This window comes from Aythya ferina, assembly GCF_964211825.1.
Source record: "Aythya ferina genome assembly, chromosome: 2".
Classification (NCBI taxonomy): Eukaryota; Metazoa; Chordata; class Aves; order Anseriformes; family Anatidae; genus Aythya; species Aythya ferina.
The window spans coordinates 113,526,954-113,553,718 of NC_140297.1; the positions used below are offsets into that span (position 1 = coordinate 113,526,954).

Genomic DNA, 26,765 nt, shown 5'->3' on the forward strand with positions numbered 1-26,765 from the left:
AGATAGTAAGAATCGTTAGGAATCATTAGTAATCTGAACTAAAGATGGCAAGAAAAAAAGTAACCAGCACTGTCATTTGTCAGCATGCCGATTAGACAAGAAGTTCTATACAGCAGCAGTATTGTAAGGAGGAATAAATAGCCATAAAGTTGGCTTGCATTGCATGGAAGCTTGCAGATGGTGGATGAATTCATGTCTGTCACGTTTTTATAATACAATGACTTTTACATATTGCTGCCAGATGGAACATAGTTTTGCATCTTGAATATAAAACTGCAAGAAATACAACTTCCTTCAATGCATTCCCTGTATTTGAAACAAAAGCAAATTTAGAGTTAGGTTTGGGAGGCTAAAGCACACTTAAGGAAATCTGGAAGAATATAAATTAAAACCTTAAGGTCTTCCTTGTTATAACTCAATTCAAAGTAATTGAGTTAACCACGTGTTCCGTATTTTTTGAGAAAGTACAGGAAAGGTATTGTATAGAACTCTAAGTTAAAAATGACATGTCATATATCAAATGCAAAATACATCCTAGATAGGTCTGAAAGAGCTTTCAACTGAACTTGGTAGTAGTTTAGTAAAACCTTTGCATAACATTTATCTTTGCTTCAATAAAAGGTTCTTTATCCCACAAGATCAGACCTTAAAAGTACAGTGCATGAAGCATAAATGCATTTAATCCTTTCTGGTAATGAATGGTTCTGGTACTGGCCTTGTGTTAAGTGAACAGAACTTATACCTACTCAGATCTGAGCATAACAATATTAGTATATATATATATATTTTAAACTATCACGAAAATGCAGAATTCTCTTTTGCTTTTATATGTGCTTGTCCATCACACCTGTCTTTCTCCTCTGTCTGGTCTTTGTTTCTCATGTTAGCTGGTATTGCTCAGAAGTATGTAACTCTGATAGTGATGAAGTGAACTAGATGACTGTAAGGGAGAATATTTTCCCATTCAACGATTTCTCACAAAATCTGATTTGATGATAAACTTGACTTGACTTCTCTCGGACAGCCTCAAGCATTGTTTATATGCAGACAATTCTGTGTTTGAACCCATTAGGCTTTTATGACAGTTATAATCAAATATGATTGGGAAACCTTCTGGCTTACTTGGATCCATACTTACATTGTGCTTTGTGAGGTTGGAAATGTTACTTGCTATTGCTTGTAGCCAGTCAATACAGTCTTCAGCAGAGAGACACTGAATTATTCCGCTGCAAACCCCATCCACAGCAATTACTTGGAACGCATTTTGCCTATAGACATGTCATAACAGATCAGGTCAGAAGAAAATTTCATCTGTTCTAGCATACCGTCTTAATACTTGTAGAAAATGCTTTTCTTTCAACTACAATGAAGGTCAGCCACTGAACACTGATAAATTGCTGGTCTTCGTGTTTTATAAATACCTGACATATTAAAATGATTATGCTAAAAGGTCAACTATATTAAGTTTCCATAAAGCTATAAAAAAATCCCATAGACTAGCACCATGGAATCTTAACCAACACTGCGTGACTTCAGAAGCTAAACAAGTAAAATAGCTGATGAATATCAAAGTGTTAATGCTTTAATACTGCAGGTCATGGAGAAGGAAAATGTGCATTGGACTGTAGTCAACCATTCATAAATTCAGTGGAATACTGAATTTTCTCAAAAACTTTTATTTCATTTTTCTGTTATATTTCTGTTATATTCTGTTATATTTTTAAAATGCAGTAAAGTTACTGTCTCGATATACCCTTATTCTTGGTGATCAGATTTTGATTGTGAATGATCATCTTTTTACCTACTGATGTAAAAGCTGGAGAATTCAGAACTGACCAGGTAACATTAATTATTTTTCCAATTGCATTTCTGAATGTAGGATGATTAGTAAAATGCACTGAAATGCCAAGAGACATCCATTGACAAAAGGAGTGTCCACCTGGGTGTCTCTACACCAGCAACATTCTGGGCATTTACACCATGCTTTGTGATGCATTATAGACTGACTTTCCACAGCTGAGTGCTGAACAATTACAAAACAAGAGAAAAAATTCAAATGCTAAAGCTGTAACAGACCTAACTTCTTCTGCAAATAGCCTTTTTGGCTAAGAGCCTTTGGAAGACTTACAGGTCTTCAGCTTCAGAACCCAAAAAGCTCAATATTAATCATTTTCCAAAAGCAGAAGATTACTAAGCATGCAGAGTAATGAGAGTAATAATGCGGGCATTCTCCCAACCCAATTCATTAGTGATAAATTTGTGGTTTAAAATTAAGCATGTCATTCAGATTTTCTGAGGTGGCTGGGGCAAAATGAGTGTTATCTTCACTGTAAAACTAAGTGCCACTGATTTCCATTCTGCAAAAGCATTTGTTTTATGTTATCAAAATTATTGTCTAGTTGTATAGGAACATAGAACTAATATCTATGTCTTTATCTATATCTATGTCTTTTTATCTATATCTTTATCTCTACCATAAAAGTCTTTGCTGTGTCTTTGTCAAGTGCAGGCTTTTTTGTCCATCTAGGAGAAGCATAAAAAATGAATTAGAGCCATGCTTGCTTTCTTTTTTCTTTTTTTTTTTTTTTTTTAACAATTCTATCATGTAGAGGATGATCATGCACATATGAACACGATCATGCAGAGACCAATGGTTTCTCTAAATCTACTAGATAACTTATCAGTTCAGTAGCCTTTTCACAGAAGTGGTGATCAGTCTTTAAATCCCTACAGGAACAATCCAATAGAAAATTCTTTTAAAGATTAACTACTCATTTTCACAATAATTCTGACAAAGTTCTTGAAGAAGTACTATTTAAAGCATTACATCTCTAGTTAATGTTAATGCTAAAATGCTAAAATAGTATTTAGTTAATATAACTTTATTTTAAATGTCTATAAATACAAATTGAAAATTCTTCTATAATAAAATGCTAAACAAGTTATTACATAACACAGCATTATGATCAGACAATTTGCTGATTATAAGGGGAAAACGGATCCTAGCCCAGGAGCTGGCGGGGCTCATTGAGAGGGCTTTAAACTAGGTAAGAAGGGGGACGGGGCTGAAACAAGGCTTGTTGGAGCTGTGCCAGGGGAACAATGGCAAGGCTGGGAGAGAAGGCAATGGCCCAACTGAAGTGCATCTACACTACTGCACGCAGCATGGGTAACAAACAGGACGAGCTGGAAGCCATCGTGCAGCAGGCAGGCTATGACTTGGTTACCATCACGGAAACATGGTGGGACCACTCTCATGACTGGAGTGCTGCAATGTCTGGCTATAGGCTCTTCAGAAAGGACAGGCAGCACAGAAGGGGTGGTGGTGTGGCTCTCCATATTAGAGAGAGTTTTGATGCTGTGGAACTTGATGCTGAGAATGATAAGGTTGAGTCCCTTTGGGTTAGGATTGGTGGGAAGGCCAACAAGGCAAGCATCCTGGTCGGGGTCTGTTATAAATTGCCAAACCAGGATGAGGAGACTGATGAGGAGTTCTATAGGCAGCTGACAGAAGTTGTGAAATCATCAGCGCTTGTTCTCGTGAGGGACTTCAACCTCCCAGATATATCCTGGAAGCACAACACAGCCCAGAGAAAGAAGTCTAGGAGGTTTCTGGAAAGTGTGGAAGATAGATTCCTGATGCAGCTGGTTAGTGAGCCTACCAGGGAAGGTGCCCCACTAGACCTTCTCTCCACAAACAGAGAAGGACTGGTGGGACATGTGGTTGTTGGAAGCTGTCTTGGGCATAGTGACCATGAAATGGTAGAGTTGTCTTTTCTTGGAGAAGCCAGGAAGGGGACCTTCCTGTCGATCTGCTCGAGGGTAGGAAGGCTCTGCAGGAGGATCTGGATAGGCTGGACTGATGGGCTGATGTCAACTGTATGAAGTTCAACAAGGCCAAGTGCCGGGTCCTGCACCTGGGGCGCAATAACCCCAAGCAGAGCTACAGGCTGGGAGAGGAGTGGTTGGAAAGCTGCCTGGCAGAGAAGGACCTGGGAGTATTGGTGGATAGTTGGCTGAATATGAGCCAGCAGTGTGCTCAGGTGGCCAAGAAGGCCAACAGCATCCTGGCTTGCATAAGAAACAGTGTGGCCAACAGGTCTAGGGTAGTGATTGTCCCCCTGTACTCAGCTCTGGTGAGGCCACACCTCAAGTACTGTGTTCAGTTTTGGGCCCCTTGATACACAAAGGACGTCGAGGTGCTCGAGCGAGTCTAGAGAAGGGCGACAAAGCTGGTGAACAAGTCTGGAGAACAAGTCTGCAGAACAAGTCTGGAGAACAAGTCTTATGAGGAGCAGTTGAGGGAGCTGGGTTTGTTCAGCTTGGAGAAGAGGAGGCTCAGGGGCAACCTTATCACTCTGTATAGGTACCTTAAGTACATAGGTACTTATATGCTGTAGCGAGGTGGGGGTTGGTCTATTCTCCCACATGCCTGGTGACAGGACAAGGGGGAATGGGCTAAATCTTAACCCAGTGAAGTCTATATGATGCAAGTGGAGACTATGAAATGCATGGCTAAGTATTAGATTATTTCTGAATGTGTCTCAGCAGTAGGTAGTCTTAGTCTTAGATTACAATATCCTTAGATTATTGTATTACTGTTATTGCAATACTATCTTGAATTAGTCTACCAGCCACATACCACAACACAAACATTACATATATATATAATAAATGTTATGTATTAAATAGAAAATATTATTTACCACTTTTTAATACAGAAAAAAAAAAAAAGTTAAGAACAGATTAATTCTTATTCAAATACACCTCTTAGGTTCTGCACCTTCAGAAACTCAAGAATTTGAAGTTAGTAAGATTTAAGATTAACTTAAATATCCTCTGGAATTTCTTATGAATACTCTCAGGAATTTATGAGTGTGAAGCATCCTCCTAGAAAGTTAGCATATGATTATGAGGAATAATAATGTATGTGGGAATGACAATTTATGTGTCAGTATTTTCAAACTCTGAAAGATTAAAATTTATCACGCTTTATATAGGGAGAACAACCTTATAAATACTATCTACAGAAAATGTAATGAATTAATGTCCACTTTATGTTGCTTTCCTTAATATTATTTTCAATATCTTTTCCTTAATATTGGTCTTTAGAGTCCTCAACTTTTCAGTCCCTTTAAAAATTTATCTTTCTCTGAAAAAAAATTTTGTGAGGGAGTCATATTTTAATATGTTTACACTAATTTAGAACACTCTTGTAAGCTGTCTTGTTACCAATGTTAAATGTTGGTTCTGTGATTTTTGAGGCAAAAATAATAAATAGATAAATAAATAAATAAAACACTTTTGTTATCATTGTCAAATTTCTTTTTACTTTCCTGTTAAGTACTCATATTTCCTCACGTTAGACAGCACGGTAGGATACAAGAAGAAAATTATCAGAGTAGTTATTCAGGGTGTGAGTATAAATTCAGGTATTCATTGTTGTATAAATACACTTGTAAAATTATTTTTTCTGGAAATTCAAATCTCAAGAATATCATCACTGCCTATACATGATCCTTTCTGTAATGTACAGTTCTATATTGTGCACATTAAGCCTGTGTTTTATTGATGTAGAAGACTGAATTTGAAATCCCTAAATCTACAAATAGTTGAATACATCCTGACTTTCCATGTGAGTAGTTCCATTCAGTTCAGTATTTTATTTGAAGTATACTGCAGAATAGATCTCAAATTTGACTTTTATGATTCTGGGCCCTTTATGCCTCATGCTCTTAATTATTTCTATTTCAACCACCGCAAAACACTGAGCTGAAGTTTTACAGAGTTTAAAGCAAAAACTCCTGTATCTGTGGCATCCATATCTGTCTCTCTTTCAGTTCAACCAATGAGCCACTGTAGCTTTGGTTCACATGTTTACTCTCTGGGCCAGTAATTGTCAATAGATGTAGCTAAGTAAACACGATCATGTAGCTAAGTAAACATGATTTTGTTATTATTAATCAGAAGACATAGGCTGTTTTTAGCTTATCAGTCATCTAGTGGTGAAGTGACTATCGACTCAACTGTTTTAAATTAAACTCTGTGCATAGGAAGAAAGAGTGACAAACCTAGGTGGTATAGTTTGAAGAAACAATACCCCTTAGAATTAATTTAGGCCATGGGACACTTTTGTGCAACTTTCAAATGTTTGCTATGAACTAATGAGAAGGAAGCAGACCATGACAATAAAATAAAATTAACCCCAAACAAACACAAAAACGAGGCTGAAAAACAGTCCTCTTTCCCCACTTTTCGTGGGGGATCATAAACCCTCCCCCAGGCAGGTGGTAATACTTCACTGTAGGACCCATAGAAACACTGTATAACAGAGAAAAGAGGCTGGGAAGGTTCTTTCACAAAACACTTCTGCCAGAAATATCAACTATGCTTTTCTGTATTAATTAGGTAATCTTACAAGTTTTTAAATAGAGAAACAGGATAATTTTAAACCCTTTAAAACAATTCAGGGTTAATAATAAGAGAACACATTATTCTTCCCAGATTCAAACACCTAAGCTTGCAGTCTTGATGACTACACAGGAAAGCCAGCTTTTATTTCAGTTTGTAAGTCCTCACAGTCTCACATTTGATACAACCTGTGTGCTTAATGTAAGAGTTAAATTTTCTGATTGGTGAGAAGCAAGAGAGTAACATACTCTTTAACTGTACACAGCTTTCCTTCAGTTCATGACCTATAAGCTGGTATGCAGAGAATATTTTAATAATAGAATTTAATTTTTATATATATATGAATGATGAATTAATCCATAAAACATATAGTTATTGAAAACTTAAAAAAAATATCTTACGTATGTACTTTGCTTTGTTGCATTTAATAGCTACTTTCCTTTCTGTCTGATTGCATAACACTTGAAAAACGGTAATCATTCCAGAATATTCTTGTCTTCCTCTCTGATTTATTCTGATTTACTAGGATAATATTGAATTAAAGAATGACGAGTTGTAGGTCTATATGATGCAGTAAATTTAAGCCTGACTATGAGCTTTGGACAGGCTTCCCTGTGATTGAAAGACAAAGTATTGATGAAATTCAATGTTAATACATGCAAAGTAACACATATAAGAAAATTAGCCTCATCTATATATATAAACAATGAAGAACCCTTCTATAACTATTAAACCTGAGGAAAGAAATGCAGGAGTTACTGTAAACTGTTCTCTGAAAATCATCAGCTTAGTGTTCAGTGACGATCATAAAGCAACAGACTTTAGTATTAGGAAAAAAAGAATAAAAAGTATTAGGAAAAAATAATAATTATAATAATAAAAAAAAAAAAAACACAACACTGTTGTGCCTTATTGTACATCAGGAGGGTCTGAGGGTGCACTCCTCATCATCTTTGCTCAGAGAAATTAAGAAATTAGGAAAAGAAACAGGGAAGGTAACAAGGATGATCAGAGCTATGGAAGGGTCCATCACAAGAGAAAACAGTAAGGATCCTTCAAATAGGAAAACAGCAGAGTTCCATGTCAGAAGGGTCAGCACGCACCATCAGTCCCATCTTGGGGGCCTAGCTGCCTACACTTAAGGCCACCGCCGCCATGGTGAGGTCATGGTATGCAAGATCAGGCTGCTGCGAAAGGGCTGTTAGCAGGGAGACTGTCCCATGCTTCTCTGGACAGCTCTCGCCTTGGTCCTCACTTGAGTTTGTCCTCAAACTGATGTCTTCCGGGCATCTAATTCACAACTAATTTGGACCCAACCTGCAGGCTGACTCCCCAGCCTGACCTGAGCCCCACCTCATCCCAGTGGAAGTGTATGATGACCATCCCTAGGCCTGCTCTGCTCCTTTGGTAGGGCCAGTGAGACAGGGCCTTTGTTTGCATGGATTGTCTCTGCCAGCCTCACTGCCACCCTGTGCTCATGGCTTGCCCTGCCCATGGGGCAGACAGTCCTTGCTACACCCTAACAAGATTATATCACCCAGCAAAGTCATCAGGCAAGGGATTTAACACAAACAAACAAGCACTTTTAAAAACATAATTTCATGACAGCTCTCAATGTGACAATGCATTGCAAAGAGGGAAGGTATAAAAAACAAAACAAAACAACAACCAAAAAAAAACAACAAAACACAACAGGAGCTCAAAAAGAAGCTTTTAAGGACAGGAAAATTAACAACTATTATATATGTTGACCTAAGTGAATACTCACACTAAGAAATGTGCTGACCACTTGGGGCAAGTGGGAAAATTACGTGTCTTCTCCAAATACCTGGTCCTGGCTGATGTTAGAGCAGAATATGGACCTAGGTGGGCCTAGGAGGACCTTCATGGACACTCCTTTGTCCATGGACATGTCTTTCACAGCTGCATTGAAACTAATAACACTATTCCTCTAACATGGCAGTTCCCTAAGGCTTGTATCTGTCAACCAAGAAATCAATAGTTTTAACTTTCTGAACTTCTTTACCTGCACAAATCTGATCCTGGAAGGTACTGGGAAAACCGTGAATGAAGAAGAGGAATTAACCGGAGATCACACCACCTTTTTTCCCACCTAAGTCCTGGGGATGTTGGCCATGAGGAACATGATAATGTATCCTGAAAAACATTTAGAGGGTCCTTCTCAGTTTTGGACTTCATTAGAAGTACTCAGCAGACTTTGGAAAGAAAGAGATTTTTCATAGTCTTGATATAGCATTTAGCATTGTTTTCCACTATCCTCAGATTATTTATCTAGTTTTAGCTAATACTGGACAGATTCTAAACTTTTTCTCACAAATAAACGAACTTAAATAAAGCTCAACAGTAATATGCTTGGAGGAAGTGTGAAGAACAGTATTCTAAAAATCTAGAGAAAACGGATTGTATCATTTTTTGAGATGACTAGTCATGAACGTGTATTTACTATATTAAATGATGAAAATTGATTACTCAAACCTGCATATTTATGTGTCAAAATTTATCTTACTTTTGCCTACTTATACAATACATTATTTGTATGAATGAATATTTAGCTTTCTACCACCTAATTTCAACACCTTTTTTTAGAGAATACAGATTAGAATGAAAAATGCTTTTAGAGTGAAAAACAAAATATTTTTAATAATGCAATTTAATTTAAAAAATTCAGTACCTCTTCCTTTCTTTATAAAACACTTTACAAAATAGTACTAGTCATGAATATTCATGTACTAGTTTACAAAATAGTACTAGTCATGAATATAGTCATTTTCTGAATATTCTCACTGAAATGTACATAGTGTTTTCAGTATATTGGTAAAATTACACATGTTGATCCTGCATCATCATCCATTATGTCTTTTAATCATTTGCTTCATATGTTTTCTTACCTGTATGTTCACATATCTTCTGTATTTGTATCATGAAATATGACTATGAACATTAATTTAGCTTAGCGGTAGATTTGTAATAATATTTATATTATTTAATATTACACGTTCTTAAAATGTTGACTCTGGTGAACATTCCACAGATTAAATCCAAACAAATAAATGATTGGCTAGAAAGACTAAGCTAGGACATTGTTTTGAACAGTCTCTTGAATTTTTCAGTGTTCTGTCTGCTTTCAGGAACCTTTTTTCAACTGCAATGAAACTTTGGGACAAAGCTGAAAAGCAGCAAGAAGTATAGAAGCAAACTGTAGGCCTAGGTCCTGATGCAACAGAAATATTAACCTCATCTGTAGCTTACATAACCCTTTCAAATATTGACAAAAGACCAAAACTGCTCCTTGACTACTCCAAATTCTTTGAAGTCAGACATTTTCATGTGGATCACCAAGGCTATAAACTAAGAAATAGATTATGGCTATAAGCCATAATACATTATAGAAAATAAATTGAGAAAAGAAAGAACTGTGATGAAGGATTTTTACATATGTTAGGAATTCGTAGAGAGGTCTTATTTGGTCTTATGAAGAATTATATTCCATTACAAGAGGATATCTATCTCAGGTAAGAAGACCTGAGTCTTCCCAGTCTTCATAAGAATTTAATTTAGGGTGAATTATAGACTGAAGATGCCTGATTCTATTGTTTAGACTGAAAGAAAACTTGATTTCATTAAATTATTACCAGTTCAAATAGAAACTATGTTAATTTAGATAATTTTTGACATCTGCAGAAAGAGGATTCACAATTCATAAACATTTTTAATCCTAAAAGCAAAGCTAGACTTGAAGTGGCTAGCAAAATAAGTTTGGGATCTCCTCCATTAGCCTTTTCACTTTTAAATGTCTGCTTCTGATGTTTTTGAACTATTAATATATATTTATTTTTATTTGACCTGCAGTAAGACACATCGTTACTGTTTTTATTATCCCATTTTTATTGATTCCATCCTGTACACACATGTATAAATGCAAAAGGTTTCACATATGATAATCAGGTTTTATAATATGATAATCAGGTGTTTTTTTTTTTTAATCAGGCTATTGACTTTTAAATCTCTGGGCTCCCATTTGAAATCTTTGCTAGTGAAATAAGCAAGAAAAATAAAGCAACCCAGAAAGTAGAAACAGCAAGTCTACTGAATAGTGCTTACACTTCTGTTTATTTGTATATATATGTAATAATTGTATATAATTTGTAATAATAATAATTTGTATATATCTATAATAATTATGCCGCATACTGTTTTATTTATTCTTTATTTTTTGAGTATTTATATCTATTATGAAGCCAAACACACATGAAAAGATAAAATAATAATAATAAAAACCGTTAGAACTATTTAAAATATTAGAAAATTTGTGTTTCATTGCTAAGAAAATTGTTAAAAACCCTGTGGTGCACTTCCAAAGCATATTTTACTACAAATCTGAATAGAGATCTGTAGCATTTCATCCTAAAGTGAATTTGTTCCATAATGCTATTATTCTTCAATACGTTTGTCAGTTACTAAGGAAATATTCAGAGCTGAATACAGGCAAAAACATGCACCTAAGTAAGATTTGTCAAAAGTTCTAAATTATAAATGAAAGTAAAAAAAAAAAAAAAAAAAAATTCTGAAAAAGTTTTCTACCTTCTCTTTAAATAGGTACATTTTCATTTTCTTTCCTATGCTCTGCAAACAAATCTAGAGGGAAAAAATGCCTTGAAATCCCTATTGCTCAGATAAAAATAGTAATCGCATTTATCAGGGCATAATCTCAGCCTTTGTCATAGTTTAATTCTCAGCCATATTATCTGGCAACTTTTTTTGCTCCCAATGGGACTATATCTAATGTTAATTAGAGTTTGTCCCATGTTGCTGTCTTTTATCAATTATTTCCACTTAGCTATGGTAACATTTTTAATGCAATTCTATTAAAGAAATATAAGCTCTTACCGTGTTGTTGGGATGGTAGTTGAGATGCAAACCACTGTCACACAGGGGAGAGGATGTGCCACTGCTCTGGTCACTGGGGGCACCTAATACAAATGTAAATACACCCCCCAAAATTTCATTAATCTATAGTGGTATAATGCAAATGTGTGTGCGTCTGTATGTCTGTATTCCTTCCCTCATTGGTTTTCTCATATCTAACACTCACTTCTTTTTCTCCATTCAGCTAATATCTCTCTTTTGGTTTGAATGGAGTGTCTTTTAAAGCTGATTGGAGGCTCAAGATAACCACTGGTGCTTTTCTCGATAAAAAAAAATAAAAAAATAAAAAAAATAAAAAATTGCTTAGTAAGAAAAATAAAAGTACTAATGTTTTTGGAAATTTGATAATAAAAGATAAGTGTGTACTTTCCTTACTTGGTTTTCACTTGAATGAACTAGGCAGATAATGCTTTTGTTATTCTCTATGAAGTTCATGGTTCAAACATTTCTTGTAACAGTTTAAGAGGTTACAGAGCTACGTCTCATAAGTAACATGATAGGATATATTCAAGTGGACCATTCAGTGGATAAGGAATTAGCTTGAAGGTCACAAGTGGTCAATGGTTCTATGTCCAAGTGGAGGCCGGTGACAAGTGGTGTGCCTCAGGGGTCTGTCCTGGGACCAGTGCTGTTTAATATCTTTATCAACAACATAGACAATGGGATGGAGTGCACCCTCAGCAAATTTGCAGATGACATCAAGCTGAGTGGTGCAGTTGATAAAATCGAAGGAAGGGATTCCATCCAAAGGCAGGCTTGAGAAGTGGGCCTACATGAACCTATGTTCAACAAGTCTAAATGCAGGGTGCTGCACCTGGGCAGGGGCAATCCCAGACATGAGCACAGACTGGGTGAAGAACTCATTGACAGTTGCCCAGCAGAGAAGGACTTGGGGTTCAGGAGGATGAAAATGTCATAAAATGAGACAGCAGTGTGTGTTTGCAGCCCAGAAGGCCAATTGCATCCTGGGCTGCATCAACAGAGGAGTGACCAGCAGATCAAGGGATGTGATTGTCCCCCTCTACTCAACCCTTGTGAGGCCTCACTTTGAGTACTGGGGGTTACTGAGTACTAGATGATCTTTGAAATCCCTTCCAACTCAAGCCATTCTATGATTCTATGATTCTGAGTGTGTGTTTGTGGGTGTTACTCACTGCACTGTATGGTACCACATCCTTTCATAAAAAGGACAATGAGTTACTGAGATTTGTTTTTATTTACGGTATTGTTATTTCTTTATTGTCTCACTAAAATTTAATACCTGGAAAAAAAAAAGATAAAGACAGTACTTCTGCAAATGACTGTATACAAGATTATATAATAATTTAGTTTATTTAATTCCTACTAACATAAAATCAAAGGCTACATGTAATGAAATCAGATTTTGGCTTTTTTGCTTTAAAAGTGAACAATTTATTTTACCCTTTTAGGAGGAAGAAGTGGAAGGAAAGCAGGGATGGCAAAAGCCACAGGCTGACATACATGAATATCCATATAGATGCTCAGGTATGCTGCAACTGTATAATTATGCACCCACACTCACATTTTAATACAGTTAAAGGAAGACAGCTGTCTCGATATGCCTCTGATGGGGCTAACTTACTAAAACTCAGTTGGACTTAAACAAAATACTAATCATCTGAAATTAATTTATTTTTAGGTAGAGAGACACCTACGTGAAAGCTGCTGAATTTTAAATAGGAAAGTTAAGCTCTTCAAATATACCCACACAATTTCATTTTCACATTTCGACGACAAAACTCTTTTGGACTAAAATGTTATCTGACGCTGCCTGGAAAACTGCTTTTAAATACTCTGCGTCAGAATGTGAGCTACAGTTAATTAATGTAATTCCACTGACTCACATGCATCTTTGCTGATTCACACCAAAGGCCAAATGCTTTCTGATCTGTTTTTCAAGGAAAGATTTTACTCTTTTGTTTGAGGTGACTACTGCTACAAGACTTGGCAAAGACTTGCAATGTGGCCTCATATTCAGGCCACAGTGCTGCCTGAAAATGCTGCTGTCAATCTCCCTCAATGCACACTAGGTTCAGAAGATGCAACACTGAATTTAGGTGTTTTTTGTGTGTTTGTTTTGCCAAGTGATAAAGGCTTACATGTACAATCTTCATTCAGTGGCAGTTTGAGAAAAGCAGGTGCTCTCTTTAGAAAGGACACAGTTAGGGTCACTTCCTCCCCAGCATTGCGAAGGACCTGAACCTGGAAGAGAAATACAGACAGGACACACTGAAATAAATGTACGACCAAAATATAGTTGCAAATGTAAACAATGACACACAGCTTTCACATATCAGAACATAACTGCTTTCCAACATATTGCAATAACAACTTTAAGAAGAAAGTAAGGTTTAAAGTTTTGTGTATTTTTGTTTGCCGTGCTCCTAGTCACACAAGCAGGTAATGGTGGTGGCACAATTAGCCTCCTTAAATAGCACTGGCTGTACTATAGCTTGTTCTCTGACACTGCTCAGCTCTGCACCTCCCTCTTCCAGACCTGGCATCATCCACGCTACCCTGCATGTATAAAATTTGTTTGTTTTGCTGGGCTTGTCTCATAAATCTCCAACCAAAATAATAGCTGTAGTTTCCACAGCTGTGCCATAATCCTATGAATAAATCTTTCCAATAGCCAGAGTTAAATTTAATCAAACTGCTCCGGCATGGATGAGAGATCTAATCTTCCTTAGAAATGCAGTGGAAAAATACTTATTTAAAGCCTTAAGTCTTCGAAAAGCACAAGGTTGTGTTTTACCATGGTAGTAGCCTAGATTTTGGAAGTAGGAAGACAAGTAAATCACCGATCCAGCTGTGAATGCTCTCAGCCTTCTTGTAACTCTTTCACAATTACTTCTACGGCTCTTGTTCATGTCTAGCTTTTTTTTTATGGTGTGGCTGATGCCAGCCCATGCCACACAGCACAGAAGGGAACTCCATGCACCTCACCAGACTGGTACAAAGGAGGCACATGAGCACCTAAGCAAAATGCTATACTTAACAGTGGAGAAATAACATTACAATAATGTTATATTATGAAAGCCAAGAAACATACACGGCTCTGTGTATCAGAGAATGAATAATTCCTGTTGTTCTGCCTCTGTAGCCTGCTAATTGGGGTTGATTTAGAACTTTTAAAACTTAAAAAAACTTAAGATTGCAGCATTCCTCTGTCTTGATGACTGAACTTCCTGCGCAAAGAGCCAGCTTGTTGGGAGCAGTGGTGGGGAGCTGCTACAAAGTGATATATTAGACAAAACCTTTTAATGTGACATATTGCCCCCTCTTCTGCTATGATTTCATGATATCTGAATAACTCACAAGTTATGCCTATCAACAACCTATCCTACACATTTAATTACACGTATGTATAATACTATATACAGGTATTCTTCCATGTGGAATCACTGCATTACATTTAGTTAATTTAAAGCAATTCATCAAGAAAAAAAAACATCAACTTCCCATTTAAACACAATACTTCCTATTCTAGATTGGATGGCACAGAGGAGTAATGATATGATGACAAAATACTTGATTTAGTATCTGAAATCTACTCTGAAATTTTAGGCTATTTATTGATTAATATAGCACAGTGATTGTCAAGGCATACTTTGCAAGATAGTATGTATGTGTACTAATAACCAGACACACATATACAGATACTGTCATGCTGACTCAAATCTCACCCCAGAACTTTAGCTGTAACATGAACGACTTTGATGTGCACTTCCTATTTCTGGTGTGTTTTATACCTCAGCACTCATAAGTCGCACTTATTTCATAGAAAGATGACAATGTCTGTGGAGTAGTATAGATCAAGACTCTGAAATCCTGAATTCCATCAAAGAGACCATAGTGCATCCTCAGGCCTCACAGGAAACACATCCTTCTCTCTAATGAAGCCGTTACACAGTTCAGAACAGTCATAGACAAAGCAGACACAGGCATGTATTCTGTATTGAAATGACAGATGTGGATAGACAAAGTGTGGGAAAAATACAGCTACCATCTGCCTTTTTAAATTTTTTTTTACTCAGAAACAGGGAAGAAGGGAAGAAATTACAGCATTACCAACTCTAATTTATAGTCACCTTTTAAGATACCTACAAATAAGTGGATACCATCTATGAAAGAAGATGAGACACTAAACTCTGACCCTGAGGCTTTCTTCTTCCAAGAGTAAAATGAGCCACAAGTCTACATGATTTCATTTGATAATATATTGCTCTATGAATGCTAGAAGTTGCCCTAAGTAGTCTAATGTGACCATTTTCTTTAACCTCTCACACTTTCTCTCTCAAATTTCCTTTTCCCATAGGATGAAGAATTTAAGCTGGTATACAGTCTAGTTGAAATCAGCAATACTTACTTAATTTAAGCATATTTTGGAGTGTATAAAGCATATGATCCAGAAAGTGACTGGATTTGACACGTAAAATAAAGACTAAAGAGACATAAAAGATTGAATCACGGAATCATCTAGGTTGGAAAAGACCTCCAAGATCACCTAGTCCAAGCTCTGACCTAACGCTAACAAATCCTCCACTAAACCATATCACAAAGCTTTAAATCTAAACATCTTTTAAAGACCTCCAGGGATGGTGAATCAACCACTTCCCTGGGCAGCCTATTCCAATGAAAAACAAAACAAAACAAAACAAAACCTAATTAATTATTACAACATAGGAGAAGTGGGCTATCAGCTATCAATCCCATTTCACTTACTTTCTAGTCATTATCAAAGCCATTTTAGGAAATAAGGCTAGTTGAAGAAAATTAGTTTTTTAATGAAATTAATTGTTATTTTGTAGCTTTCAGTTGAAAATCTTACTGTTATTTTATGGTTTTGTCTTTATTTTACATAAGAAATTAACAATTGCTGAACTGTTTTAAATCGAGTATGTCTTACAGGATCAATTTACTTGGTGTTCTCATTCAACATGTACTTTGCCATGCTCCTCCATTCCAAAAGAGAATGAGATATGATAGGAAATCTATTCTTACTGAGGAAACTTTTCAGTTGTATACTAGAACAGCTCATGTTCAGAAATAGAAAATTGGTAACTTTTATAAAAAAGCTAAAAGCCAAAATAAATTTAACTAGTTGTTATGGAGAGTTATGTCTCTGGGGATAACAAAAAAAGATAATGTTGAAAACGGGAGTCAGTTTGTCTGAAAGATGCAATACAGTATGTATGTCTACAGTTTTAGAAAGATGAGTGGAATTCTAACAGAAGTCAGAGATACTGGCATATCAGTTCTTTCTTCTTCTGTCTCCATCATTGCCTGCCATTGAATTAGCTAAATGCTTTGTAGAACTATTTTTGTAAAACAAGAACTGGATGAATGTAAATCTAGTGCTTGTCCATGCTTGGGAGATGTACATGAATGAAAAATACATTTATTTGCACAAGTATATCCATGTGGATCTGCATTGGTAACATATTCCGATAACAAAGCTACCACTGAAGTAATTTCATGAATATACTGAATATGACAGTTATTAATCGTGACATAATTTTCGGATAAAGAAATGGATAAGATATCTACTGATCCATCCTTCTCCCTTCTTAGAACAAAGCCCCCTCACATTTATTGTATATACATTGTCAATACCTTATCAGTCGAGCACTATCATTGACAATGTATGTATTTGTAATTTCTGGCAGTGATAATTCAAGAAGTATTTCAAGACTGTTTTCAAATTTAAGATTATCAAAAACCTCGATAAAATTATTCAAAAACCTCTTCAGTTACAGCGTATTTTCTGATGGAAGAGGAAACCTTAAAGCTATGTTGATCAGAATAACTAGCCTTGTCTTTTTCTCCTGCACCATGACACGTTGCTTGCATTAAAAAAAAAAAAAAAGAAAAAGACTGAAGACTTACTACAAAGATGTAATTTGACCAACTTCTAAGAAGAGAAAAAGAAACACTTTTTATTAAAGTAATTTTGAATAGACTTTATTAAAAAAAAAAAAAAGACTGTAATTTCCTAAGGTTTATATATACACACACACACACACACACACACATATATGTATATACATAAATATATGTATATATATATATATATATGATACTTGAGGTAAATTCATAGTAGTAAATCCATGGAATATTTTCCTCCCAAAATTTTAACTAGGTTATACACCTAACATATTGAAAGTCTAACAAGATTACATCTAACCTTCCTCTCCCCAAAAATCTATTTAGCATTGCTGTTACTACTTGATGTAGTTTTATTTCATTTAATTTGGTGAGCAATACTAGCCATTGATTTGTTGGTGTAATACTCACTGTGTAGTGAAGTTATTCCTGTAACAGGAAGAAGCTGCGATGCTGTAAAGTCCTTACATTTCCTCATGAATATCATAGCTAAATTTTTAATTTCTGCCACTGCAGAAATGCATAATATATGACATATATACATACATATGTATCTACATATGTAATATAGAATGTTGTGATGTGAAAAGTACTATATAAACATAAATATTAAATACTGTTTATCAATTTCACTGTGCAAATAATAAGCTTACTACTGGTGTGGTAAGTAATAAATTTACCTTTGCCACACATAGCCCTATCTAAGGTTGGTATTTTCATGAGTGAAGTAAGACAGGTAAAAATAACAGTTGTGCTTTTCAAAAGCAGCAGCTGTGCAAAATAGTGAAATTAGAAAAACTGGTATTTCTGGAGTGACAGTGTCTGTATTTCTACAAAATTACTGTAATGACTGCAAGACAGCCATTTGAAGAGGTGAATTTTATGGTGGTGTGTGACACTGCTGAATAAATCTTTCCATAATAATAACACTGGTTTGAATTTTCAATAATGCCTGCAATGATATTGCCTTTTAATTTTATAACAGTCTCACTTCAAGAAAACATTTGAGCATATGCTGAAGTCTCTCAATATATTCATGAAAGCACTGATGCGTGAAATCCCTCTGACTTCAGTAAGTATTTTTTCCTGAATGAGGCTGTAAATTCACTCTTAAATTACAAATGAAATTTATCCGCAAATGAAGTGGTAAGGACTTAAACAGAAGATGTATATTATCTAGGATTTGTGGTCTCCTGAGCTGAAGCAGATTCCACTCATCAGTATGCTTCAAAGAAGAATTCAGTTCTTTAATGAATACCTTGAATTATAAACACCTGGGGAAGAAGAACAAAAAAAAAAAAAAAAAGATACTGTGTGTAGTTTGCACAATCCACTAATCATCAAGTCTGTCAGCACATACTACAATATATATCCTGGTACAATGACACAAAAGTCTGAGACCAGAATGCTCAACTTATGCACGCAGCTGTTTTGAATTGTGTTTATTCAAAAAAAAAACTGGCTTCTTTCAGTAAAAGACAATGTAGTTGATTTAAAATATTCAAATTAAAAACACATCACGGTATGGGGAGTTTTAAATTCCTATGATCTGATAACAACTAGAATATTTGCCCATGAAGAATGTTAATTAATTAATATGATAGTTAAACCTATCAAAGCTTTTCTTTAGAAAATTTCTGTTATTGATGTACAGAGCAAACTAGAACACATTTTTATGACAGCAGTTCCAACTCAGGCTGTGCAACTGAAAGTACACTTCAGGTCATAGCTTGACATTACCAGAGTTGTTGATTTTGTAATTTGCTGCCCAGCTGTAGAACTTGTACTACATATTTAGATACAAAACCAAATGATTTCCAAACTAGAATGAGGAGGCTCCTCAAACAAAGCAAAAAGAAGTGCACAGCAGAATGGTACATGTACTGAGGATGAAGGAAGATATGCCCTTCTCTTCAGAAAGCAGTGACCTTTTTTGCAACTAACTTGCTTCCAACACTCTTTTAAAAAAAGGCAGGAGGATGTAGTAATGTTAGTGGTTACGGCAGTGATACCCTACCTAAGCTTACTACTAATTAATTATTCTGAAAAGTGGCAAATAGAGATTTAGAGTTTCTCAGGATTACACAAGAATTGAACCAAGGTAGCAGTTACACAGTGAATGCTCCAACTACAAAGAAACTATATAAAAGATCATTTCAGAGCCATATACAGAGAGATTCAGGGTTTAATGCTTTTTGACAAGTCTCAACAGACTTACCACTTAGAAGTAAAATTATTCTTGATTCCAAGTGACAGCACTCATTTGAGCTAGACCATCACGTGGTTTCTCAGTTGGACAATATCATACTAGTCTTATTATAACTGTCTTCTGGCTTTATTCATTGCTCTTTGCCCTACCTGTTTTCACTAGCTCATGGGCTTTGGACATAAAAGATCCATAATATGCAACCTCAAGACTCATGTATAAAGCATTAGTAGAAAACTAAGTGACTTTCCTTTAAAAACAGATAATCATGTTTAAAGCCTACATGCAAAGTAGGTCATTTGCATTAGTTGACAGTAAGAGCTATCTACAAAGTTTTGTTCATAATCAGAACTAAAGTGTTTTGTAATAGCAATAGACTGCAATTCAGAATAGCAGCAGACTGCAATTATTACTTAGATGTTTATCCTTTCAAAACTAAGGAATGCCTCATCAAAAGATAACCAATAACACCTAAGGAAGAAAAAATAAATCATGTTTTACAAAAAAGTAAAAGTCTGACAGAAAAAAAATGCTCTGACAGCATTTTCCTGTTCTTCTTTCATTAAACTTAGCATTGTTAATAAACAAAATCCAGAAAAAGATATAACTTAGTGTTTAATTTAGTGTTTAAAGTGCTTAATTAGCATTCTTAGGTCATATACTTTAGTTTGGAATTCTGTTCTACTAAAGACCGCACATAATGGTCATCACAGTTCGTATTATATAAAATCATTAGCAGGCCATTAGTTCAATGCAGAAACTACAGAAAGTGAGGAATTAGAACTTGCTAAAATTGTAAATGTTTGCAAACTGGGAATGGCAGTTACAGGCCCCTCAACATTCCATATCATACTCTGAAAAACTAAAGATACTATTTCCCTTAATAAATTCTAACTCTACTACATTGTTTGCAGTGACCTGTCAGTAACCTAGACTTATGGACTTTAGTAGAACAAACGTTGGCCTCTTCAGGAATCTACTTGGAAGAATCCATGGGTTAGGGCCCTAGAAGAAAGGGCGGTCCAAGACAGCTAGTCAATATCAAGCATCACTTCCTCCAAACTCAAGATCCTTATGAGTAAGAAGGCAAGCAAAGGGGGCAGAACACCTGCATGGATGAGCAGGGAGCTCCTGGTGAAGCTCAGACAAAAAAGAAAAAGGAAGTTTACAACATGTGGAAAAAGGGACAGACCACTTGGAAGGAATATAGAGACACTGTCAGGATATGCAGGGATGCGACAAGGAAGGCCTAGGCTCATTTGGAGTTAGATCTGGCAAGGGATGTCAAGGACAACAAGAAGATCTTCATCAAATATGTAAGTAGAAAAAGGAAGACTGGGGAAAATGGAGCAGGTGCCCTGTTCACAAAGGATGACAGACCTGGATGCTGGATGACAGAGCTCAGAGAGTTGTGCTTAGTGTTGCAGTCTTGTTGGAGGCCTGTAACTAACTGGTGGTGTCCCCCAGGGGTCAGACCATGGAACAGAGTGCACCCTCAGCATGTTTGCTGACAACACAAAGCTCGGAGGAGGGGCTGATACCCCAGAGGGCTGTGCTGCCATTCAGAGGGACCTCGATAGGCTGGAGGGTTGGGCCAAGAGGAACCTCATGAAGGTTCCTCTTGGAACCTTCACAAGGGCAAGTGAAGGGTCCTGCACCTAAAAAGGAATAACCCAAAGCACCAGTACAGGCTGGGGGCTGACCTGCAGAGAGGGACCTGGGAGTCCTGGTGGACAGCAGTCTGGCCACGAGCCAGCAACGTGCCCTTGTGGCCAAGAAAGCCAATGGTATCACAGGTTACATTTGGAAGAGTGTTGCCAGTAGGTCAAGGGAGGTGATCCTGCCCCTCCACTCAGCCCTGGTGAGGTCACACCTGGAGTATTGTGTCCAATTCTGGGCTGAAGAGGCACACAGAGTTCTGTACAAGAGGGACACAGAACTACTGGAGTGAGTTCAGAGGACGGCTATGATTATTAGAGGACCTGTCATATGAGATCAGGCTGAGGGAACTGGTCCTCTTTTGCCTGGAGAAGAGAAGACTGAGGAGAGACCTCACCAACGTATATAAATACCTGAGGGGAGAGTGTCAAGAGGATGGAGTCGGTTTCTTTTAAGTTGGGCCCAGCGACAGGATGAGAGGCAACAGGCACAGACTGAAACACTGGAGGTTCCAGCTGAATATGAGAGGGCATTTCTTTACTGTGAGGGTGACAGGGTGCTGGAACAGGTTGCCCAGAGAGGTTGTGAAGTCTCTTTCTCTGGAGATATTCAAAACCCGCCTGGATACCATCCTGTGCAATGTGCTCTAGGTGATCCTGCTTGGCAGGGAGGTTGGACTAGATGATCTTCAGAGGTTCCTTCTAACCTCAGCCATTCTGTGATTCTGTGTGACCAGTACTTCTCTGAATCACCCAGTTGAACATCAGCCTGTCGATTCTCATGTAAACTCTCTTCCATACAATGGGTTTTGTTAACATTCCCAAATCTATATTCCATGGACTACTACTGGTCTTGAACTGTGTCCATAGAAGAAAAAAGTACACAAATATGCATTTCTTAGTTATTGAATGATCATTCATTCTAACAAGAAAATGAGTGGAAAATAAAATATCAGTATTTGTTTTATAAAAGGATACTGTAGAGTACAAAGAATAGTACTTGTATAGTGCAAAGAAAAGTATTTTGATTGAAAGAAACATTACATTTTAATGTTTCTTGTACTCTATAACACATATTAGAATACAAAGAACATGAATAAAATGCATTTTAATGTTCTGATTAAAATGTAAGCATTGAATCAACTGAAATTGGACATGTTTCATGTACAGACCTTACCTCAGTGCTTAAATGATGCAGTTACTCATGACAAGAAAATACCTATGCAAACAAACAAACAAAAATTTCAAAGAACTGGAAGACTCTCACCTAAACTCTTTCTGTTCCTGTTCTCTTTCTGTTCCTTTCTGTTCTGAGCTTTTTCAATACAGCTATGTGTAGTGTGTATACGACAGAGCTGAATCACACAAGTGCCTATCCTTGTTTTCACATTGCCTACCCCAGTATGGTTCTCCTTCTCTAGGATTACTCAGCTACACTGAACAATCAGTGTGGTTCTATAGTTTTAATAACTCTTTAAACTCTCATAACTTTTATTTTTATGTGGAAAGTTATTATGTACTCAACTTCTGGGCATCTACTATTCTTCTCTGCTAATTCATAAACACATATTATTGTAATTATATATTTAATGAGTTTCTAAACAACTGGATGAGAAGAATGAAGCAAACCCCTTAATAGTACTGAAAACATAAAACAGTTTCTAAACTTCTAAACAGACACTAACTTCCATTTATTCTATATTTTAAAAAGGATATGAAGTAGGAGCTTTAATTCTTTTGAGCAAAATAAAACATTTTACCAGTTGTATATTACAACTGTATGAGGCTCATATAGCCATCACCATGTAGCTAAACTACACAACCCCACCATCTGTTAAATATTTTAGGTCAATATGACTAATTCTGGTTTGAATTAGTTCCAGTAATATGTATATTTCAGCTTCTACAGATATTACATGCTTTCATTATAATAGAATTTATTTATGTAAATCTTTCATTGGTGTGATAATTCAGAAATTTACAATAGGAGTCAGATTTTGTTTGGAATCAATCTCATTGCTACAGTCCAAATAAAAAATCAATCGTAGATGCTTTGGAAGAAATATGTGATCCTCATAGTAAGCAAAACAAGATTCCTAGAGAAATGGGAGAAGCATCTACAATACTGTTACAACAACATCTACAGATTTCTACACAGCTTTGCAACATTTACTAAACAAGCATGTTCTTTCTGTATGTTGTTTGTGAAAAGATCATCAACAATATTCAAAACTCATGCACATTACTAAACTGCATAACATGGCTACTGCTTCTTTTCCTAATGCTTCAAGTCTCCCAGTTGGCCCTGCAATTTGAAATACATTCTTAAATTTTAAATATTTTCTGAACAGAGATATGTCTAAGATCATTGAAAACATTGCTTGAACATTTTATCTGACAAAGCAGAGCCTCAGTTCAGGGGCAGGGCGGGATCAGTTCCAGAATAAGGGTGTGCTTACACTAATCACATTGCAAGACTGGGGTCGAACAAACAGCTAGTGGCAAATTTCACATTTACATATTCAATATAAAATTTGCTGTTGGCAAATATGACCTTAACATTTACTTTTCATGAACAGTCACACTAATCAAGCACCAGCACATAAGTGCTCATGAAAAATTAATACAAAATGGTCTTAAAGAGTTTGAAATCAAATTTTAATTCTGAATTTGAATAATATTAATGTGCAAGCCTACTGCTATTTGTTCAACACTAAATGTTATTGACTTCACAATGACATAAAGCGTAATTCTTGGACAAATTTGTATTTGAAGTAATGTTTTAGATCAATATATGCAGTTAAGTCTGGTAAACTTCTCAGCAGCTCAAGATTTAATCTCATAATAAGATATTTTATTACTTCAGGGAATGTGCTCAATGGCAAAAGAACTAAGTTTTCATCTGAGAAAACATATAATAAAAGTCTTTCATAGCATTTAATGCTATTCAGTACAAAAGAACTTTACTGCATCTAGCTGAAGATGAGAAACTGACTTTGTTCTTTGTAAATATATGTAAAAAAAAAAAAAAAAAAGGAACAAAGAATTCCCAAATTTAGCAAAACACTTAAACTGATAGTTTTAGGCAAAGGCATAAATGTTTTGCTGAATTGGGATTCAACACAGCTATCCTGTGATATGGAACATCCACAAGCGATATTGCCTAAACATTTCAGGATCATTTTCAGAATTTATATTTTAAGCCTTGGAAAAAATGAGGTTAGGGTACTCACACTGGAGAACTAACTGGAGGATATCTACAGACATTTTGGAAAGAAAAAAGACTAACATATAATAGGTAGACAAAAGAGCCAATTTTTATTTCAGCATAATTATGAAAATGTGCTGCTGAATTAAAGTTCTATCAATTTATAGAATGAGGTCTTCATAACTTATGAGGTTAAGCATAAATCTGAGATATTTACCCCAAATGATCAGACTGGATATCTCATTTCAACCCTTATTTTATTTTCCTAATTAGGCAATAACCCCACAAAAATCTTATCTTGCCAGCATTTAATTACCATCTCAGACTTAATACTCCTATAAAAAACAGAATGTATAGACTGTTAAATAACATGGACATGTTCTCCGAAGGAAAAAAAAAAAAAAGAAACAAAAAAAACCTGACAACAAAAGAAAAACAAAATGCTTTATAAAAATTGTTACATTGCTGCTGGGTGATAAATCAGAATATCACAGATGAATGCACAAACCAGAGGCCCCAAGTTTAGAAACTGTAGGTCTTCCAAACCTTAATAATTTTGGTTTACAATTTTCTGTGTGCTGTCAGTGGCTATAAAAATTCAGAAAATAAGCAAAACAATGCTGATGCTACACAACTCAAAGTTATCTAAGGAACAACTATATAAAAAGATAATTCCAACAAGCACACTCTTGCAATTATATAACACTTTCCTACTGAGATATAAAAAAATAGGTCTCGATAACTTCTTGGATATTAAAAGCTGTAGTTGTAGACGTTAAAGTAAAATTTTAAATGTCTTTGTACTGCCAAATTCCAAAGTTCCCAAGATTTTAATTAGAAAAAAAAAATACTACTTTGTGTCTAAGATTTGTTTCTGTGGTCATTGTTGTGCATTTGATTTATCTTACCCTAAAACTTCATTTATTGATTGATAGAACAATGCTTTAAATAGCTTGTAAAACCTTGTAATCTTTCAGGGTGACAGATGTTAAAATGCAATGTTTCATCTATTAGCTTTCATTAAGGCCAAAGTTATCTCTCACTAACACTTTTCTCTGCAATCACTAACACTTTTCTCTGCAATCACTAAGTCAAAAATAATACATTGAAAAAAAATAATACCTGAAGTGCACAGGGGATTTTTAATGTGTTTTATATTATATCTTTATGTAAACCTGACTGGGTAAAAGATGCCAAAAAACCCTTAAGATTACTGAGGTATGATGAAGATTTTGTTAAATATGTCTAATTATTTAGTATGTAAATATGTTATATTCAGATTATTATAAGAAGGTATTTCAGTATTTCAGGGAATTCAGAGATACCCTCAGTACTTACTACTGCACATCAACATGCTAAAACACGGTCGTTGTTTTAATGCAAAGTACTTTCCTTTTAATGGGGGAGTATAATTAGAACCTTTGATGTATTCTGAATTGGGACTGGCTTGACAAGGCCATGTGAAGTAGAACAGAGCTACCTACATTCTACCTACATAAACGTAATTTAAAGATACGTCATTATCCTGGTAATGCCATTTCAGCCTGAGCACTGACTACTTCCCATCTTGTTCAGAAAAGTACAAACAGCACGGTGAGGCAATAATATCTGCCTGTCTCTGCACTACAATCTGAAGAAAGGGTAACCTTTTTCAATTTTAATGAAGAATTTCTTCCTTCTGTCACAACATCTGCACCACAGTTTTCTTCCTTGCACCCATCTGATTTTTCTATACCCAGAAAAATGACAATTCTGGTTAGTTAAAGCAGATATTGTAACAGCTAGGAAAATGTCATAACTCTCTATGCCTGCATATGCATATTTATACTTTTTTGAACATGCCTTTTATTTGTGAATCCTTCTGACTAGCTAAAATAGTGCATATGCTCTGTTTTGTCCTATTTAATGTTTGGGTCCATGACAAGCCATAAGAAATAAAGAATGTGACTTTTACAGGTGAACATTTCCCACCACATGGCTGTTTCTTGTTTAAAGAAAATTCTGTTGCCTTTCAGACAATATTTTCTAGATCATATGGATAAATGAAAAAAAAAAAAAAAAAAAAAAAGTAATAGAGACCTGCGAAGATATTTATGTATATAGAAGGTTTCTTTTTTCCTACACTAAATTGTTCTGGACTCACAGAGCGCTTTGTGTATTTTTGTTTCATTTGCCATTTGGTGGCACTTGATCCTCTCTGTGCTATTCTTGTATAATCTATGTTATTATGAAGTAATTATTTCAAGTTAAAAAAAAAATAAAATCAAAACAACTAGAAACAACTAGTGGACTGTGTCTTATGAAATAACAGCCACTCAAAAACAGATTTAAAACAATTAGGCCTCTCATGCTTTACTAGCATTTTCTTATTTTTCAATTATTGTACAGCTATGCAATCTCAGACATGAGTACAGACTGGGAGAACTCA

At 35.7% G+C, this 26,765-nt stretch overlaps 1 protein-coding gene across 6 annotated transcripts in view; it reads right to left on the bottom strand.

Moving 5' to 3' along the window:
- The window catches only part of SNTG1 (syntrophin gamma 1), a 351,164-nt gene that overhangs the window by 109,247 nt on the left and 215,152 nt on the right, over window positions 1-26,765 (bottom strand). For all 6 annotated transcript variants that reach the window (XM_084511328.1, XM_084511327.1, XM_084511323.1 and 3 more), the window contains 4 exons: window positions 13,479-13,581; window positions 11,320-11,402; window positions 8,438-8,568; window positions 1,139-1,268 (listed from right to left, as the gene is read on the bottom strand). In XM_084511328.1, coding sequence (XP_084367454.1) covers window positions 1,139-1,268; window positions 8,438-8,568; window positions 11,320-11,402; window positions 13,479-13,581 — 447 coding nt within the window. The remainder of the gene's footprint in view (window positions 1-1,138; window positions 1,269-8,437; window positions 8,569-11,319; window positions 11,403-13,478; window positions 13,582-26,765) is intronic.